Source organism: Stegastes partitus, unplaced genomic scaffold, assembly GCF_000690725.1.
Source record: "Stegastes partitus isolate 25-593 unplaced genomic scaffold, Stegastes_partitus-1.0.2 Scaffold68, whole genome shotgun sequence".
Taxonomy (NCBI): Eukaryota; Metazoa; Chordata; class Actinopteri; family Pomacentridae; genus Stegastes; species Stegastes partitus.
Window position 1 is genome coordinate 981361 of NW_007577799.1, and position 20677 is coordinate 1002037.

The window sequence follows — 20677 nt, forward strand, 5'->3', positions numbered from 1 at the left end:
TCCTTACTTAAAATAAGACACATTACCAGCAGTTAATTTGGTATTTATTGTCAAGAATAAATGAAAATGTAAATGACAAATATTTTCTCCTCTCCAGTACATTCATAGAATGTCACTAAACACTCCACCTACTCATGTATCTCCTCCAAACAACAGTAGGAACAGAAACACCAGTTTCACAAGCTGATAGCAGCACCAGGCTCTCCGTTACCATGGCACTTGCTTTGTTTCATGTCAGCTTGTCTTGGATTAATAAATTTAAAAAAACAAAACAAAACAAACAAAAAAAACAATGGTACACATGTAATGCAAGATGCTCATAAGATTAATGTTTATTTGCACTGCCCAGATTGTTATAAACTGTGCTGATTAGTATTCAAGTATTCCCTTACTGATTATTTCTGTGCTGGATATTAGACTAAATATCTGCTTTATGATGTTACCGTCACATCATTGTTATCATCTGTGGATTACATTATGTGGCACAGTACAAGAATAACGTTTAAGTAAACATTATGTACATGTACTAAGAAAAAGAAAACAAAGAACAAAAATTCATCTTGCAAAATGTATATGCTATTTTGTTTACAGTGCAATCCCCATGCAATACCACATGCAGTTATAGAAGGTGCATGAAGAAGACCATATTCACCATGCATGAGCTTGCACACACAGCCTACCCTGATTCTACCTGAAGTGGTCTGCTGTCCTGACACAAACACTCGATTGACACACCTCGTCGCTGTTTTCTAGGATGCGAGATGGTGATCTTCACCTGTGGCATAGATGGCATCCACCCGTGATCAGCTGTCAAATTCCTCCTGCTTCTTTTGCCAGCCAGTAATCAACGGTACAACTGCAATGAGTCGCTCGCACTGTTCTGACGCACATCACTAAACTGAACCTTGTGATACTGTGACTCGCCACAGCATGCAGAGAACAGAATCATTCAGAACCACTAAATCATGGTTGCAAATTGGCACGGTTGTATAAAAAGTATTTTTTTGAAAAAGGAAAGGGGAGAAGAGCAAAACAACAAATACAAAACAGAATCAACCCATGGCAACACTGTATGCATTTACCATAGTCTAGTAATGGCTTAAGCACTGGCACAAATACAGAAAGTTCTGAAATCTTAAAAAGCATAACAAAACAAAAATCACCAAAGCAAACCAGCCTTACTGAGCCTCTCACTTTTACATTTGCAACTATATTACAAATGCCAAACAATCACATTAAAACAGGCATCAGACATGGAAGAGCACACAAGAAAATCACCGAAAAACAACTTTCAGTGACGTGAGGAGTTGGGTGTAACAAAAATATTCACTGTGCAATCATACGTTGTTTGAAAAAGGCAACGAAATCAAATGCTGAGCATAGCAAAAGGCATACTTTAAAACAATCCCTGTTTGTGTCACGAAACATTTGACAGAAGCTTTTGATGTACAGCTCATGTAAAAGATACATCTACAATGAATATTCAAGTACGTATCATAAATCATCTGTGAATTAGAACTTTAAAATCCAACAAATGACACATTTGTCTTTAAAAAAAAAAACAAAAAAAACAACAACCTTGGAACTGACTTGTGTTGTATGACGTGAAACTGTTTCGCCAGTAGAACGATGGCAACCAAAACAATCAGAACATGTATATTTGGACAAATTTTCCATGTGAGAGAAAGAAAGAACACACAAACCCTATATCAGCCCACCGAATAAATACGAAATAACACAATGTACATCAGGTGATTGGAAATCACATATAACATGAGGCAAACAAAAGCTGTTTGAATCACAATCTTCAAAATCAATCATTTTTTTCCCCCCCCACATATACCATTTGAAACACCGACTACCACCTGTGACCTCACATAAAACTAAAAAAAACTGCAGAAAACAACTTCTGAGATTCTTTGCTGAATTGAATTTACTGGCTGAAAAAAAATTCCTTCATGTAAAACACACACCGTAGCATGCAGCTCGTTGGCGAGTGGGGTAAAATGGTGCCTTGAAAGATATCATAAATAGAAAGTATGAAAGCTTTATAAATGTCAGGTCAATGACTGATGAAAAGAGTGTCAGAATCCTGCTAACATCTCCTACTAAACCTCTTTTAAAAGATTTCTAGACTACATACCAACCTGCGTCATGTCAGGCCAGTTTCACCCCTCCACATGCACTGCACATTGTGAAATAAATATGGTGACAAAACTGCGTCAACAACATACATTAGCTTACGCAGTGCGATACCTTTTTCCCTATTTTGTGAAGTATATGACTGTTATGCACAAATCACGCAGATGAACAAATCAGATGAGGCCTCGATACTTCAAAATTCTGCTCCTGAACTGCTTAACATCCATGAAGACATTCTGTTTCCCTTTTTTACATTTCCAAGGTACTCTGTAAATTAATCTCACTTTTCATTAAAACATTGTTTGTGTCTTTAAAAACTCTTTGCCTCGACCCCAGCAAGACAAAAGAAATAAACGACATACTGACACCGATGCCTGCTCAACCCTACATTATTTAAAATAACCATGCAGATGCAACCGAGACTTGTGATATTCCAATAAACATGTTTTTTTTAAAAGACTGACTTCTTTAATAAACCTCTTAATCAAATGACAGCAGGTGAGTGATACAATTCATACCTCTTTCTTTGCACTTAATGGGATCTGTCTGCGTCTCCACCTCTCGACAGGCGTCTGACAGTGATTTTGTGACGATGACCATCAATGTGGAATCACTGAATGTTTTGGAGATTCCTTCAAATCTTTGCTTCATCATCAACATTAACTTTTATTTCATTTTTTCCCTTTTTTTTTGTTATTCTGCAACTCAGGCAGCAGTATTAATACAAAAAGAAAAAGTCTTCTGTTGAGCACTAAGTATGTAAAGAACGGTAAACTTTTTGACAATTTGTGGCTGGGCTAACAGTCCGTTTTGTCCCAGGATGACCTCTTTTTATAGTGGTAAATTGTTCAAGAGAAAAATAATTGGCCATGCACACAGAGTATTGCTGAGAGGTCATATTTCATGGCTTAGGGATGGCCAGTTAAATGGTCCATCAGTACATCTCAGTGACTGCACCTGGTTCCCAAAGAAAAAAAAAAAATCTCATTTTCCCTCATTACATTCGGTCCTTTAATGTCAAGTCCACGATGTGCTGCTACTGAAGCAGCCTGACATGCAAGGGTCCAAACTGCTACTCATCAATGCACTGAGATTGTGGTTGTGGCATTTTCTCACCACTGACACCCTGGTTCCCTTAATCCGTCTTCCCGTTCTCCTGAGGTGTGCCAGCTTTGCTCTGGCGTGCTGAGCGCAGCACCCTGTAGCAACCACGGGCAATCTTATGCATCCACATAACGTTCATGATGTCCAAGCAGATACTGGAGCAGATCCAGGCTACACGGCCACCCCAGGGCACCAGGTAGAAGGCCTCGGTGCCGTAGACTGCATACATGCGACTGTAGTAGACTGGCATGACGGCGATGCGGACCATGAAAAAGACTACTGCCATGGCAACGCCATTCGCCATGTTGGGCCGGGACGACTTGGGATAACCTAGTACCTCAAAGAACCAGCTGAAACAGAACACATTTTTAAGAAAACAGTGTCTTTAAGGATAAAGATATGCATATTTAAATTTTACTTTACAATAAATATATTTTCTCTTTTAAGTGATGTTAGGAACAGCATCATCTTTTTATCAAATAAGCATTCAGCAAATTCTATTTGAAATATAATAGATGACACAACATTAAACATTGTCAGGTCTCAGCTGTAATTTGCATAAATTTGTATAGAAAAAAAACCACTGAACATGAATTTAGAACATGCAGGAAAACAACGCTACAGATATGGCCAAAGACAGCAAAGAGCTTTTCAGGGTGAAAAGGTAGAATATCCTTGATCTTGAGACTAAATGCTAGAAGTTACATTTATTTACCACAGTAGTGTATTTATCTATAATGTCGGAAACCTAGACATGTAAAAGCTGGAACTTGGCACTTCAACATAGCACCATGTAAACTGAATGTGCTGTAGCATAGGACTTGAAAATCAAAACCAAAAGAAGTGCAGAAATGTCACCTATAAAAATACCTGAAAACCTAGGTCATTAGTAAGCAAGTACATACCGCTGGTTCACACATGGTGTAGAAAACTCAGCAAGCAGACGGAAGTTAGCAAAATAAGGCAACATTCCTTGGCCCTGAAAAAATAAGGTAAGAACAGGAAGAAAATAAAACATGAAAGGGACAAAAACAAGACATCGAGTCATTTGGATCAGCAGGCATGAAGCCGATGCACCACCTGCTCCACACAAACAGCATTTCTCATCAGTAGCAGAGGAGCAGACTAGCAGTCACACCCACAAAAAGATTCAAAAACTTCACCACATCACAACTATATGACATTTTATTATGCAGTTCAAAATGTAAAGAAAGACTCTACTGGTAGGGGGGAACTCAGGCCTAATATTATACGAAGCCCTCACCAATTTAGGACACAAATGGCAGATCTAACAAAAGAGTCTGATCCGTCAGGGGACAAGATTATACCCTCAGTTTTACAGGCCAATTTAGACTGTCAGCTCTAATTCCTCTTCAGAAATGACTTCATTTATTGTGAACAGAAACTCCTCCTCGCTCTGAAGGGAGCATAAAGAACCTGCGATGTACAAAGTCACAGATTAATTGCCTCAGAACTTTAGATTTTTATCTGCAACCAAACTGCAACTTAATCAAAGTCATATATTCACCACAAGACTTGTGTTTGTTTTTAAATCCAGGAGATGGAATGAAGCACATTTTATGGCAATCAATCAATCACATATCTGGTGTTTAAGTTTGACATTTTGGCAAGACAATGGAACTATTGTTCAAAACGAAAAACGATTTATTCTCTTCGAAGCATGAGAAAAATCCTCTGGAGACTGAATATCCACTGTCAATTTTAATGGAAATCAACCTTTAGAGTGTTTTTTTGTTTGGTTGTTGATGAGGCAATTAATTACAGAATTAAATATCGCAATAAATATTCTTCTAGAGAATATAACCATCAGATTTAAGGTTAATCTGGCCAGTAGCTCTATTTCAATAGACAGACAGATTCACCGGCCAACACTGGAATCACGTCTAGTGAGGGAATAAAGGCTTCTTTCCCCTACAAAGTTTCCAAACATCAGTTTCTTATCAGCATCTCAGTCAACAACCCCTAAAAACTACAAAACTCAAGGGGCAACATGCAAAAATGCATACATAAAATGAGATATTTTTGCATTTCCTGAGATAATAATCACCAAATCATCCATAAAACGAACTATAAGTGAATCATTGCTTGCTCACATTTTGTCTTTTCACCGGAAAAAGAGAGAAACATTTTGTAACACACAAATGAATTCATCCGAATGACATCCCGACATTGAAAGATATTGAGCAGATATCAACACAGCACATGATACATATACTGTACAACTATACAAACATTCAGCCAGCCACTAGTCGAAGGAGCAATCAGAAGCCATGCAGAGTAAAAAGCAATATGTTTAACTGCCAAACATGTCATTGTTTACAAGATCAGGTCCTGAATTCCACTTTCTTCAGCACATCTGTACACCCTGTGCTGAGCTAAAACAAAGCTACAAGGTGCCTGTGACTGAATGAAACCAGCAATATTTGTAGCAACACCTGATCAGAATTCCTAAATGCAGAAACCACCGGTGGTAGTTTATGTCCTGGAAAAAAGTTGCTTAAATAATCCAACAATATGATAAGCTTCCATGACTTTGCTTCCATTTTTGTTTGCATAGTGTTTAGCTGCTGTTAAACAGAATGAAGGTCATCTTAAAACCTACATGTTTTCAGGACACCCAATCTTAAACACTGTTGACCTGTCCAACCTTGTTAAATCAGCAGAACTTTTTCTAAAATAAAAATGATGGCGTTAAAATGTACATTATGAGTTCTGATTGAAAAGTGCATTAGTGAGATCAAGCGTTGTGATTTGTGCCCTCCACTCTACAAATTTGGAACTTAAGTCAAAATCTACATTAAGATAAAAATTAATAAACAAATAAATAAAATCACAGTATTCAATTTCACTAAAACACCCACAAAGAACACATAATTCGAGATTTTTGGTCAACAGCCCGACTTTTGACGGCATGTGCAAGAATACTTACCCCTAGTCCTGAAACAAAAGTCGGTCATTGGAACATACTTACTATGTGACACAAACAGAGCATATCTGCATTGCAGTTTATGTACCATTTGATGTAAACCTTCCACCTAGCATGAGGATGCTAGTACCTCTAGGAACTGGTAAGTCCATACTGTGACTGGGCATCATATCTGCTCAGTACAACACAACAGCAATAACAGCAGACAAGACAGGAATGAAGAAGTCCCCATCTAGATCAAGACCTGCTCCGGGTTTCGAAATGACACACAACCCTTTTGGTAGTTTTTGCATGAACGTGGATGACACAACCCAACTCGATCTTGGTAGTTTTTGCATGTAGGGTTTGAAGAGGGGGCTATTTATGTTAAAGTCAGCAAAGGACACAAAGACAAACAGACAGATATATTAGAAGAAAAAGAAAAAAGAAAGAAAAGAAAAGAAAAAAAAGCCACAACATTTGGAAGCAAATAAGAAGCAACACTTACAACACTGAGAAGAAAGCATGCGTCTAATATTCACACAAGTTTTTTTGTTTTTTTTAAAAAAAAAAATCTTTTTGATTATTTGACAACACAGACACAGAAGACAAATTATGCTGCCATAAAAATAAAAAAAATAAAAACATAACTTCTTATAATCATGGCTAATCAATAATAAAAACACAGCAACAAGATTGTGAAATTAAGCTAAGTTGTATTTTTGTGTAATGCAGATTTCCCAGCTCTACAGTAGATTTAATTAGTCCTTAATTTGGCTGTGTGCCGCAGAGTTTAATATTCTTATTTATAGGTAGAATTTAAGTATTTGACATGAACACTTCCACATAAACACATTCAACACATTAACTAAGAAGACTTTAACAACATATGACAATTCTGACTGGGTACATAACTAAATAAAATGAAAACGACATCAAGGGTTTGCCAATTTTATTGGGATTTAACAGCCAGTGGCTACAACAATGTGGCTCGCAATGTGTGTGTTTGTGTGTTTCTTTTTTTTCCCCCACCACAGTTGATTAATGTGGAACATTCATTCTGTTATCCACACATAAAGTTCAGATCTAGTCTGAGGAAACAGTCATGAGTGTCCAGTAACAGTATGGCCTACTTCATCTCATCTAACTAGCTCTTACAGATACAGGTGCTTGCTCTGTTTCTACAAATGAAAGGCTGGATTTACAGGCCACTGTAAATCATCATTTAAATCCAAGCACGTGACACTGTTGCGTTATTATTTTTGTATTAATTGCTAATATTATTATTAACAATGCGATGAAGATGGACGAAAAAAGCAAAAGAAATTATAATGTGTCACATTAAAGTAGCAAAAAACATATCTGCAGATCCAGCAGGTAGCTGGAATATAGAAGGAAGTAAGATGGAAATCTGAACAGTATGGTTACCACTAAACATGTGGTTGACATAAAAAGCCCATTGTGCTGCTTTGATTTAAACAAAGACTTTGGTACATCGCAATGTAAGCTACATGGTTTGTTTTTTTTAAATTAAAAAAAAACTGTTTTAGGTTTGGGGGCTCGGGGCAGAGCAATGCACACTGTATGTCCCCTACATTTATTGTGAGGGAACAATCTGAACTCAACTAAAGGAAAAGACTACCTATAAGGAGCATTAACAACAATATCTCTAAGTGTTTCGAACTCATAAAGTAGACCTGGCAAAATACATTCAACATGATATTGGGAAAAAGGGCCTAGTTATCTCTTGAAGAACTTTATCATCTCGGACTGGAGTGTAAGAAAGAGAAAGAGGAGGCAGACCTAGGCTCTGGCACAAAAAACAGACAGGCGGAGCGTACTGTAGATAGGCAGGTGAGTAATTAGTTAAATATGTTTGTTGGCATGCACAGTAACAAGAAAGGAATCCTGCCCGCGTAGAACGCTTCAGTACTACCAGCATGCACACAGTGGGTACAGTTGAGCATTCAGCTGTGCTAAGCTCAGAAAGGTTCAGCTTATGTCAGAATCACACAACATTTAAAAGGGGGAGGGGGTCAGTAAAACAAACAGAAAGCACAGAGAATTTAAGGGCAAGGTGAGAGGGGAGGGAGGGGTCATCAGCCAGTACCATCACTGAGCATTCCATGCAAAAAATACCATAGTCATTCATTTCCTGGAATTATGCGACAGATCCTGGCGACCTAGAGGGTTTCAGATTGAACCAAGAGTGAACAGTGCTGCCCATAAACGCTGAATACACTCGACTATTGCCACTTGTAGATTAGAGCCCAGCTGTATGCTAGTGACAGCAAAAACCAATGAGTTACTAATCAGTACCTGAGGTGAGTTTAAAAAAAAGTCATTATAAGGGTAATATCAATACCCATAGTTGATAAAAATGATATAGGAATGATATTAACGCAGTCTTCATACCAAATAGCCGATCTGGTGAATCACACGGGTCAATCATCATTCTCCTAGTTAAGAGTGTTTTCACATTATATTGGCTCAACCCGAATGAAAGATCAAAGCAAATTGAAACCTCTTAAGATGATCAGTGTTTTTCCTACCACCCTCACAATATCATTTAAAGTGTTTTTTTTTGTTTTTTTACTTCAGCCAACAAAAACACAAGAAGTAACAAATATGTCACCTTCATAGGCTAACAAGACCTGTCTCATGTGGACAACGGTACAACAATTCATAATTGAAGGGGTTCACTACTTCCTCACTTATTTCATTGACTAACAGCAATAAAGAGGTAAATAATCACCATCTATAAGGCTCCCTTGTGTGATGTATTTGCACAGTTTTTGGGTTCATCTCTTGTACAGACACTGACCGCGCTGAACTTGCTTTGTGCATATTTAACTAACCCATATAAGATCCATGGCTGCGTGGGAGCAGCCGTAGACTCTGACTGAATGGTGGCGAGATGAGTTAAAACACTCAGCTTAGCAGGACGCAACTGTTCACCCTTGGTTGTCTCTTTCCCATCTTGCCTGCACGTTCTGCTATTGGACAATAGGGCACTCACCAGTACATAGTAGTAAGCATACAACGCTGCCAGATGGTGAACTACAAAAAACTTGTCGCCTATCGCCTTCCAATAGTAAAATATTAGCAGCAGATCTGGAAAACAGAAGGAGAAGGGAAAAGAGCAAACATGTCACTGATGTAATCAAAGCAATGACAGTGCATAAAAATTGATAGTGTACAAGCATATACTTCATTTATTTCTAATTTGCAGCTGAAACAGTCAAGTGAGTCATCTCAGCATCAAGTTTGTTAGATCTTATTACCACTTACATGTATTTTATGCAGTGATACCTTCTCAAACATTACCTGAATAAGCTGCATGTTTCTCTTACCAGATATGAGGTAGCCTGTTGTGATGGCAACATTAGTCTTCACCAGTGTAGGATCTCCCCTATAGAAAAAAAACAAACACATTTGGTTGGATTGGCTGTGTGACTACGCAAGTCTCAATGTGTAGGTGTTGAAAAATTTAATATTTTGGTTGCAAGAACCTTTCTGTCAGTCTTTCCGTCAAACACAGGCCAGACTTATGACTTAACTACAGAAAACGTATCCTTCACTAAGCCTCACTAAGCTCCTACAACCTGTCAAGCTTTACAGTTTAACACGGCACGTTTACATCAGTAACAACGGAAGATTTACCAATCAAAATTCGAGGTAATGATAGAAAGACTGGGAAACAAACAGAACACAACAAAACAAAACCAGCTGTTTGACAACAACAACCATTAAAAAAGGTCTTAAATGTGCCAATGTGGCCTTTACGGTTTCATATGCTGTATAATGCTACAAGACTAAAACCAAGGCTACCTGTGCCAAACAAAACATAGGCATCCTCTCAAGTTAATCCTTGTAGAAGACATGAAAATAAAGGCATCATTGCTCTTGCATAGCAGGACAGCTTATCAGCTCTTGTTTGATAGTAGTGTCCTAAATAACTACACAATCAAAATGTTGCTTCAGAGATTACTCAGTTACTATATGTCCACTTACAGGGCTTGCACGTAAGTGTTACAATGTCATGTAATGTTAGTCCTAGTTTTCACATCTTGTTCCCTCTTAAAAGTGAACACATTGTAATTGAGTAATCTTTGAAGCAACATTTAAACATTTAGAACACTACTATGACGCCAGAGCTGATAAGCTGTCCTGCTACGCAAGAGCAATTATGCTCAGACATGGAACGTCTTTCTATGACATAGATTTTTCCACTCCTACATAGATACCAACCACCAAACTCTTTGGAAACCCAGAAACTGCCATCCACACCTCTTCGAAATTAAGAGAATGAGTTCAAAGTCTTGCAGATTTGCTGTGCGTTACGGTAACTGAATCACAGCTCCACACAAACATTGTACATTGATTTCACTGGTGTACCTATCTTTTTCATTTAGCAGCATTGGATTTAAATGCACCCACAATTTCTCACTGTAAATAATATATTTTAAAGACTGCTTTTTTGTCACACTGATCAGTATTTCCATTTCACATCAGGCAATTGACTAAACGGGTGCAGTTAAATGTTTAGTACGTTTAATCTTTTTTTTTTTTTTTTTTTTTTAAACAATTGTCTGGGAGAACCAGCATTTCTGGTGCAGAATGTCAATGCCTTGATAGCAAATGCACTGTTCTGTTCCAAGCTATGCTTTGGCTACTCTCTGTAATAAATGCAACGTGTAACTTTGGCTGTTTTACTGCGTCTTAAAGTTTCCCATAGGTTGAGAGTTTACTTGTGGTGGTTGGTGGCATGACATGACCGATGTGCATACAGAGGTTCATGCAATTGTAGAGAGGGGGAGTCTGACCCAGGTTGTTTTCTGAAGCTACATTTTACCAACGTGCCTTAAACATCTCAGATGCAGACCATTGGTAGTTTACAATTTACTGATGTTGCCTAAATGCCTCTCATGCATTGGCAGACGATACAAGGCAGGTGGACAGAGGAGCCTATAGTTCTCCTAGGTTCCTGCAGTGCAAATAACTCACACAGGTTTGTGGCCAAAAATGTGTTTGAAAAGAGTCAAGAGTTAAATAAGATGATCTAATGTGAATTTTACCTCAGTTGAAACCCAAATACAAGTCAGGTGCACTGGTGCGACCAAAGAATATGTGCTGTCACATTTGACGGATTATTGTTTCCACTCTAGATCCCTGTAAACCATGACCACTCTGTATAAAATAAACCAAAAGTTTGAAAAGTAAAGGTTGAACACAAGGGATTCACAGCGAAAACTCTCACCAGACTGGGTCTTCATTGACGGCATCATCAAAGAACAGGATGTAGAGACAGAATATTCCCACCAACAGTGCATGAAATGTCGACACCGTCCTGAAATAAAAAAAGAAAACAAAAAAACAACAAAAAACAAAACACAAATGGCCGTGATGATTTACTCCTATTTGACAAAAGCAGATGTTGACACATGTCAAAATTTTTCCAGCACTTTTATCTTTATTCATGAGAAGTGCCCCCCTGAGCTGCTCTGCAGTTGAGAGAGTGGAATTTTTAGTACTCACAGTGGATCAACTGATTGCCTGTCAGGGCTGCACACAGATTCAGACCAATTAGACTGAGAGATTAAATACTGCTGAAGGGTCAGGCAGAGCGGCACACAGTCCCAGTCAGTCATTCAAGCAGTGAGACAGTCCAACAGTTCTTAGCAATCAGTCAGTAAGACAGAGTGACAGCAACATTGACTCTTTGGAAAGAATCTGTAAAGTCGTGGACATCAACAGGGATCCCCATAGCCTGGATCCGTCTCCACTAATCATTCATTTTCATTTGCTCCTAAACTATGCGCCCATTTCAATTTCACAAGTTCTCTCATGAGTCATAAACGGAGTACAAGAGGAAATGAAAATGAGAGAGTCACGCAAGCTGGGCCAGGCTGGATCACTGTGAACATTCTTTCCTCCCTGGACATCCACTGGCCTTCAATCTATAGCGCTCACAGTTGTCACAGCGCTTCAAGATCACAGCAGTCCATCTGCGTCACTCAAGGTGCAAACACTATCTTTCCGACAGTCTATTTGGTCTAGCCAGAAACCGATAGACCCTTATAACAGACAGCAGATGAAACAGCACGTTTGGATGTTTCCTGATCAAATGATTAAATGAAGCCCAGGATGATGTGAACGTTACAGGAAGATTATTCTACACCTTATGCACTTCATTTACTACATTTTTCTCACTGGGGGATGTGGAAAAACATTGTGCAAATCCAAAATGGATAAATGGATGTTAAAAATGTGTACACAGTTACAACAGGCCAAAGACACAGGAAGAATCTGTTCACAATGGAATAGATGTTCACAGTGGATGGTTTGGCTAAAAAAAACGTAATATTTACTTTTGTTTTTACTGACACATGCATGCTTAATATCGTGTGATTTTTGTAGATAAGTGGTGAACACGAGCATGAGGAAAGGTTTTTGAAGAAATAGCAAATTAGCCGATAACTATTGCTAAAACATTGGGAGATGGAAATCTTAAGGACTTTATACTCTGGGTTTGTTTACTGATGTCTGCAATGAATTTGGAGACTTAAATGTTGCAATACCCAATGTAAATGATAAGCATGAAACATAGATGCAAAAAGCAACTTTTTTAAACAAATAAATTTATAGAAAAAGCCCAAATGTGTTAAACACAAATAAGAAAAAGAAAAAAAAAACACAAATCCAGTGAGTTTCCACAAGGCTGCTGGAACCTTGAAGCAGCAGAAGGAAGAGCAAACATTGTGAAACACACAATGCATCATACGTATGAGTCACATATTAGTGTCACGGGAAAATGTGGGTTGAATGTCAGTGCATGTCTTTGAACCCGGCTAAAGACCCCCCCTGCTTCTAGCCAGCATCTGAGCTGAAAAGCAATGTCACACTCTCTGCTGTACACAGGATGTAAACACTTGGACTTGTCATGAGGTAATGTCAGGTCACCTTGAGTTCCATTCCACCTTCTGCTTGTCACTGAGGCCGAGGAAGCCTGGACTGATGCGTATGGACATCCAGGGGCTGACTTTGTGGAAGAGCCACTGGAAGGTGAGGAAGCTGGTCACCGAGATGGTGAGGATAAGCTGGCTGAATGGGTCCATGGCCACCCAACCCCACTTTGGGAGGACAAAGAGAATGAAAAGAAAGGTTAGAAAGCAGCGTCAGAGTTGTTGGATTTTACTATTGCAATCTGACAAACAACCTGTTGACACTTTTAGGTCAGACAAACCATAGTGGCTCCTGTGTTTTGTATTTGGTGGTCACTGACAACTACTACAGCAAGTCAGAAAAATCCTCCCTGCCAGTACGGGCCCGAGTCAATTTTAACTCCTCTCTAGCCAGAGAGCTCCCACTGACCTCAAACACAAAAGGAGAGTTAAAGGTCATTCTAATGACCTCATTCTAATCCAAAACACTTCCTGTTCAGTTGGTATCTCCTCATAGTCTGCTAACTATCTGTTGTGTGGGTGCACTGAAAATAAAAAAGCTGGAGATTGTACACAGTGCTGACTCTAAAAGGGGGTAAACAAAGTGTCTCAGAAACCATTCCAGCCAATCAGCAAAGGAGGGCATTCATGCTTATGACTGTAGACTGTGTCCAAAGGACAATCACATGATTTCTTACACACTATCCAGAGCAAAGGCTGATTTCATAGAATATGAATAACACCATCCCTCCTTATTTTTTGCAGTAGAGGCTTTTTGTGTAGCAGCTTGTAGAGCAGGTGTGAGAGATAGTGACAACTGCGTCTCTCCTTCCTATTTCTGAGAACTCCCATTCTCCACCGATCTGACAAGCAGATTGCATCCCAGCCACCTCTATGCAAGCAGCCGCAGCAGCAGGTACTGGGTCCAGCTCCACCAAGGAAAGGATGGTGTCTGCAGCTGGCACTGTAGGTTTGCTGGCCGGTAAAAATGAGCTCAACAACTAACTCTCCCTAGTTTTTACTGCTTTGAGTTTTTGATGCGGTGCTGGTTGCTCACATGTCGTTCAACTGATGACATTTTATATCACTACGTTTGTTTTGCTTCAGCTGTGAGAAAAAGATCCACTTCCACTTTGAATTTAACCACTTTAGCATAATTATCAAGGTGCAAAGGCAATAGTTTTAATGTTACCACAGCAATAATAAAGACACACACATACACACACATAAATCGGACTAAAGGAATGAGCTCACCTTCATGCATATTAAATAACTAAAGTAAAACCCGGACGTTAAAGTTCTGAGTGTCTGACCCAGGACCTGGTATCCTGGTGGAGGTTCTGCTGTCCTGCAACCCGTCACCACGGGGGGATCTAGGGGAAAGGCTGAGGCAACAAGAAGCCAAGGCTAAGACTAGGGCGCCTCAGGACACCTGCACGGCAGCCAAGAGGGCAGCGACAGAGGACGAAGAGGCTGAATTTTGTATTTCTGTTATGTGTTTTCATATCTGTTGCATTTAGGTGAAACTATTAAACATTCTACTGGGGTAGAAGTGTGTTTTAACAGTACATACTGCTATCTTTTTATAGCCCAGGCCTACTTAAGAATGGACTTTGATCGTTCACTCACACACACAAACACACACATACGCTGACCTATCATCGTAATAACCTTTTGATTTACTTCCCAGCTCAAGGTCAAAGGTATGTGATGTAACTACACGCCAAGTGACGAAACCCAGAATTCCCCCAGTGTATTACCGGATAGAGTGTATCTTCAAGGTAACGGCAGACAGACGCTCGTGTAATGACTTTCAGAGCATCTTGGACAAAAGGCAGACGATACAATAAATATAATCAATGGTGAATTAATCATGATAACACAATAACATTGTGTTGCAATATACAAATGAAGACAATGAGTAAGAGGATTCTTGCACCTTCTTATCGTTTAGATGCTTTTTTATAGTGGATCTTTGCATATAAGGTGATAAGGTCCAGTGGAAATTTTACTTTTAGGAATACTTTTGAAACTTTCACCTTTTGCCTTGACAAATCCTCTCAAGGAGTTTCCACAACAGAGGCCGCATTTCTGCCCTTGTGTGTCACTTGGACCTATTAACTCACTGAAGATTTCATAATGGAATTGCTAACATTTTTGACTCCGTGGGGGTTACTGTGACAAGACTGACAGTGGCTACAGATGGCTTGATGCAGCGGAAAGGAACAGGACTGTATGTACCGAACAGACAACAGACACAGCCTTGTCTGCGTTCACACGTGCCGTGAACAACGAGCGATCGAAATGATGTGATTTTGCACAAGCTGCGATATGTTTTCTGCTACATGTGCTGCAAACGATGCTGACAGTAAACAATGGAGCCCCTCTGCTGGACAACTATATAGAGACACCTTTTCTACATTAGCCCGAGCTTCTTTTTCTGCATTATGCCGTTAAAAAAAAAAAAAAAAAAAAAGGGGAAAAAAAAATTCTATATGTGCCCGCTGAACGAAATAGAGGCAGGTACTGATGTATTTCTGAAAGGCTAACATCAGCCGAAAATATCGACCAACCAATAAATTGGAATAATTCTGATAGCTACACAGTTGGAGCTGCTGCTGAATATTCTCCTCCCGAATCTTGCCTCACTCACTGTCAGAGTCTGTGAATGTCACTGAGTCACTCTTGGACACTCACATAATGAATAATCCCCCGAACACACAGAGAAAGCAGGACAGGACAGGTCTAGAGGCAAATGCTCGAGTAGATGTAGGTCTCAAAAGCAGTTCCAAATATATTCGATCGCGTTGAATTCCTGCCACAGAACAAATATAGAATGACCGTCCATGACTTAGTGAGATTACTGCTATGTGAAACCCTTTCGCTCAGCCATTAAATGTTGCACAGTGCATTCATACAGGGCGACGTGCAGCCAAGTGGCAATTTGCTAAGATTTATTGATCCTGAAAGAGGAATCCAGGTGTTGTAGAGGCACAGGAACAAAAATGAATGCACATAAAGAGAAAAAGGAAAGAAAAAATCATCAATTCATAAATTAAAGATAAGAATAGAAATTAAACTACAACTACAAGTACTGAAATTTAAACCTGATGATGATGGATACAGTTTCTCGTCAGGGGGACAAGGAGGTGTCTGTGGAATTTCATGACAACCCTTTCAACAGTTATTAAGATATTTTCCAATAAACCACTAACATCAACCTCATGGTGGCTGGTACTGGACAAGAATGTTGTGAGGGTCACCAAAGTAAGTGTACAGACATTTCACCGGACAAGTGTATAAGTTGACCTGCTTGTGACGCTGAAGAAAAGGTTACAGGTTTCTGAATAGAATTCACCACATCATGTGCGAACCATCCAAGAGTTGTGAGACCTTTATGCCACCAGCATTTCTAAGTCATTGTACTCCTGTTCATTGTCAGCTGGAGTACAGAGGATATCTTGTTCCTTTGATATTCAAAAGGAAACTTTACAGAAACAAAATGAAATATCATACTGTGATTAAACACTATGATACATCATTGCAACATGATGGTCCTGCTGGAATGCCTACTGGTCATAATAAGTAACCTCCAATATGACTACAACATTGAAAGTACTGTGTGTAAGAATGTTTAATTGTATATTTATAATCAATGTGTGAACAGATTGCAACAAAAGTCCAAAAAATGAGACCTCCCATGAGTTTCCTGTTTGCCTCTCGCAGCCTGGGGACTGACTTTCTGTGAAAATCCAAAGGAAGTGATGTTTATGTTTGCCTCTGAGGAGCCTTGCCTTGATGCCTCTCTTCAACTCCACCCCAGCACCAATGGGGGGCAACGCTAGCCAGTGCTAGCTTAGAAATGGAGTCTGCTAACATCAACAAATGACCAACTCCCAGCACAACGCAGACTCCAACACAAACTTCTCATAAGCACAAGCAGGAATGTGAGCCATGAAGGGGGAAAACTAGGGTCTACATCAACTGGGCATTCCATTCATGGAGGGATAAAAGAGGGAAAAAATAACACAGGTCAAACTGTAGACTTATATAGTCAGTATTTCCACACTGTATTTTAGTGATGTGTCACTGCTGGACGATTAAATATAGGCCACAGTATTAAATATAGTTTATAGTCGGACTATACCAACAGGGATGCTATCTTGCGCCTACTAAGGGAGTGCAGGCACGTGCATAAACTGATGCTGACTGCAATGCCCTGGATAGTTACTGGTGTCATTAATAAGAAGTTTTTTGTTATTTTTATTTATTTATTTACTTTTTTAAATGAACAACACACAGAACCTTTAAAAGATAGTTTAGCTTTGGTATATTTTGAGTCTGCCAAAACAATACTGATGTGTCCATGTGAACATATGTCTTGGTCACTGTGTAACGCTTTGCAACCTGCAGCTTCTCCCCAGAAATCCAACAATGCTACAAGAAACTGATGGCTCTATATCCCAAATATATTATTTCAAATGAATAGTGCACAGCAGTACGACAAGCATATATTTCAGTTACTTTTTCAATTTAAGAGTGATAAGCGTCACAGCCTTTCTCAAAGAACATCCCAAATACACATCAGTCAGTGTCGGAAAAAGAAAGCAGAATATGGGTACACGGTGTAAAAGCTTATCAGCACAGGACGGTTCAATAAAACCCATTTCATATTTCTATATAAGTCAGTTCCAAATCTAGGCCTTGTAATACTATGTCGTGTCACAGAAGTTTGCACTGTGGCCTAAAGCCACAGTTAGACCCCAAAATCTATTTGTCATGTCTATATTTGAATAAAAAGTGAGCGCTCTCCATAAGACAACACAGATCCAAAATTAGCAGCTCTACATGCACTCTGGCTTTAGGCCAGTAAATGTATGTCAGTGACAGAAGCTCCACAGAAACCTCTATGACTCCAAAAAACTGAACTGTTTTTTCATCAGTGTTGCATTAACTTATTTTCATTAGGGCTGGTTTGACTGTAAGAGCCTTTGGTAAGAAGCCAAACCAGTTAACTTTAAGGACATATTTACATCTCCTGAGCAACTGAACAGAGTATCTCCCAGCAGAGGTGCACAAAAACACATATATAAATCCCTGTCTGGCCTTGGTGATTTTATATCTGCCTTTGTTTCTGCGTTACGCCAAAGGAATGCTTGAGGACAAACAGTGTACTTCATTGAAACGTTGCAGTCAAGAAAAAGTCACCAGGGAAGTGGAAGGTCAACTTCACAGCCCTCTCCTCTTGTCTGCATGTAATGTAATAGTGGGCAGTGAACACCAGTCCTTTAACATAGCATGCTGCTAGGTAGAAAGACTTTTTGTTATTGCAGGGACACTTCAAGAGAGCACACAGTGGCTCCGGAGATATCAGATCGAGATAGAGGAGGAAGAGGGGAGGAGGAGGATCGTTTCACATACACACATGCATGTTTGCGTCCTTAAAGTGGCATGCGGTTCCCTGCTGCCAAGGGCAAATGGTTACAAAGGTCGACCTAAGGATACAGAAGGGAAACAGCTGAAGCGCCCTGGAGGACCAAGCACAACATGTGCGCGAGGCCTCTCGGAGCTGCAACGAAAGCCAAACAGGAGCTTGTGGTTATGAGAGTGAGCTGAATCATTTAACAGACTTTTTGAATTTGAAGAAAGCTGCTTACACATTTCCTACTTCCTGTTAACCCACGTTGAGGGCTGTCTTTTAGTGAACTTAAAATAAAGACAATAAATCAACAGATTGCAGAAACTATGAAAAGGATCATAGAATGCATGACAGAGAATAATCCAAAAAGAAGCTCATTTTTAAATTGTTTCTGGAGCATGGTGTGGTCACAACACACAAACCAGCTGTGCATGTGAGATCCTTAGACTGTGGATTGAATTAATCAAGAGGAATTAACCCTAAACTACCTCCACAGCTTGTGAGCAGTGTGATTCCTGCTGGTTTATTATGGTCTCAACCACTTGAATAGAGAGCAGAATGGCTGGGCCCGCCTTAAACATAGGCCTGCTCGGAATTCGTTTTCTGGGAAATGAAAGTGGTGTGCATTTGCACTTGTGCAATAAATAAATAAATAAACCACACAAAAAAACCCAACAAAAAACGGGTACCTTCCTAGAATATTGTTGCGCTAGCTCCTGGAACGACTGGCACGAAGGGTTAAAATGCGCTTGCGTAACACGGGTGGACCTCGTTTTCACGAGGAAACGATAGCCCCCACGAAAATAACTTGGGTATGCGCATCACCGGATCGCATGTTAGAGATATTGGCAGGATCGAAGCACATATAGCTCACACAGATATCTCCTTTCAAACACCGAACAGTACATATATAAGTGTATATAATAGAGCACACAGGGCCGGTTCACGCCGCATTGCCTGACCAGCTGCTGTACTGTGTTGAAGGAAAATAACACTGGCCTGCTCTCTGTGTACCAGCCACAGATTTATGAAAACACACTATTAAAAGAAGAAAAGATTGACTCACCGTATGACTTTCATTAAGATGATTTTCGTCTCGCTCTCGTCTCAGCTGCTTATAGTTTCCAGCATCGCTCGCAGAACCGTGCGGTGGAAGCTGCTGCAGCCATATCGAGTCATTTTTGGTAAACAACGAGCCAGTCCGCCTGCTGCTGCTGCTTCTGCCGCTGCTGCTGCTCCACACAAGCTGACGACCTGTGGGGAATGCGGAGGGACTGTGTGACGGTGCCACGGGCTGCTGTGTTTACCGAGAATCCCCACCGACGCGAAACGTGCATAATTGCAGAGGTGCGGATCGTGCAGCTCGACGCTCGATTACAGAGATGAGAAGGGAGGAGGGAGGGAGGGAGGAGGGGTGTGAGGTAACGCTCACTCTCTCTATCTATCTATCTCTCGCGCTCTATATCGCTCTCTCTCTCTCTCTCTCTCCTATAGGGCTGAAATTACAGCTGAATTCTTAAAGAAACAAACGCACTGCCACCAGCATAGTGGTCTGCCTGAGAACACTCACTGGGTCTATTTATAGCCACAGCTTGTTGAACTGATCCAGGGTAAATCAGCCAAGACAACCAGCAAAAGCTAACTGCAGCCATGGCCCACTGCTCCTGATATCAGCCTGATACTATTAAATCTAACCTTTATCTTACAATGTGAATATCTGGCAGCAGCAAAATGCCCAGTGTCAGATATTCAGGATAAATCCAGTATAAATACTGGTGACCAATTTTGCAACAGTGTAATGTCAGGGCACCCCTCTCTCCTGCTCATTTTCAGATGTCATCCACCCCGAGGGCACACAACAGATTAAAGTGGGTGCAATCTTCTATAAGCTGAATTAGTAAAGGCGGTGTATTTGTGGCGCAGAGGCGAGCTCGGGCCTAAATCATTGTCAGCTGATGTGCAGCTGTGTAGACGAATGGTGTCATTGTTATATGAGTGGTGTGATTCCACCAGGCAGGGCCGTAATTATAAAAATACTCCCCCAGATATTCAAATATGCTCAGAATAGCCCCAGTCTCCACCACCCTTTTATATATATATATTGATTTATATAAAGAAATATGATGTAAAAAATTGATGTCC

General features: G+C 40.0%; 1 protein-coding gene across 1 annotated transcript; it reads right to left on the bottom strand.

Annotated features, from left to right (window-relative positions):
- Positions 1–27: 27 nt before the first annotated feature.
- On the bottom strand, positions 28–19923 carry tlcd4 (TLC domain containing 4). The gene is made up of 7 exons (XM_008276299.1): positions 19602–19923; positions 13136–13305; positions 11433–11522; positions 9526–9584; positions 9192–9286; positions 4152–4225; positions 28–3596 (listed from the first exon to the last, which is right to left on the bottom strand). The coding sequence occupies exons 2-7, from the start codon at positions 13288–13290 to the stop codon at positions 3278–3280; spliced, it is 792 nt and encodes a 263-aa protein (XP_008274521.1). The 5' UTR covers positions 13291–13305; positions 19602–19923; the 3' UTR covers positions 28–3277.
- Between the last annotated feature and the right edge of the window lie 754 nt (positions 19924–20677).

Coding starts and splice junctions, on each gene's coding strand:
- tlcd4 (XM_008276299.1), bottom strand. CDS start 13,290: ATGGACCCATTCAGCCAGCTTATCCTCACCATCTCGGTGACCAGCTTC. Junction 9,585..11,432: donor GTCAATGAAGACCCAGTCTG/GTGAGAGTTTTC, acceptor TTTTTTCTATAG/GGGAGATCCTACACTGGTGA. Junction 3,597..4,151: donor ACACCATGTGTGAACCAGCG/GTATGTACTTGC, acceptor GTTCTGTTTCAG/CTGGTTCTTTGAGGTACTAG.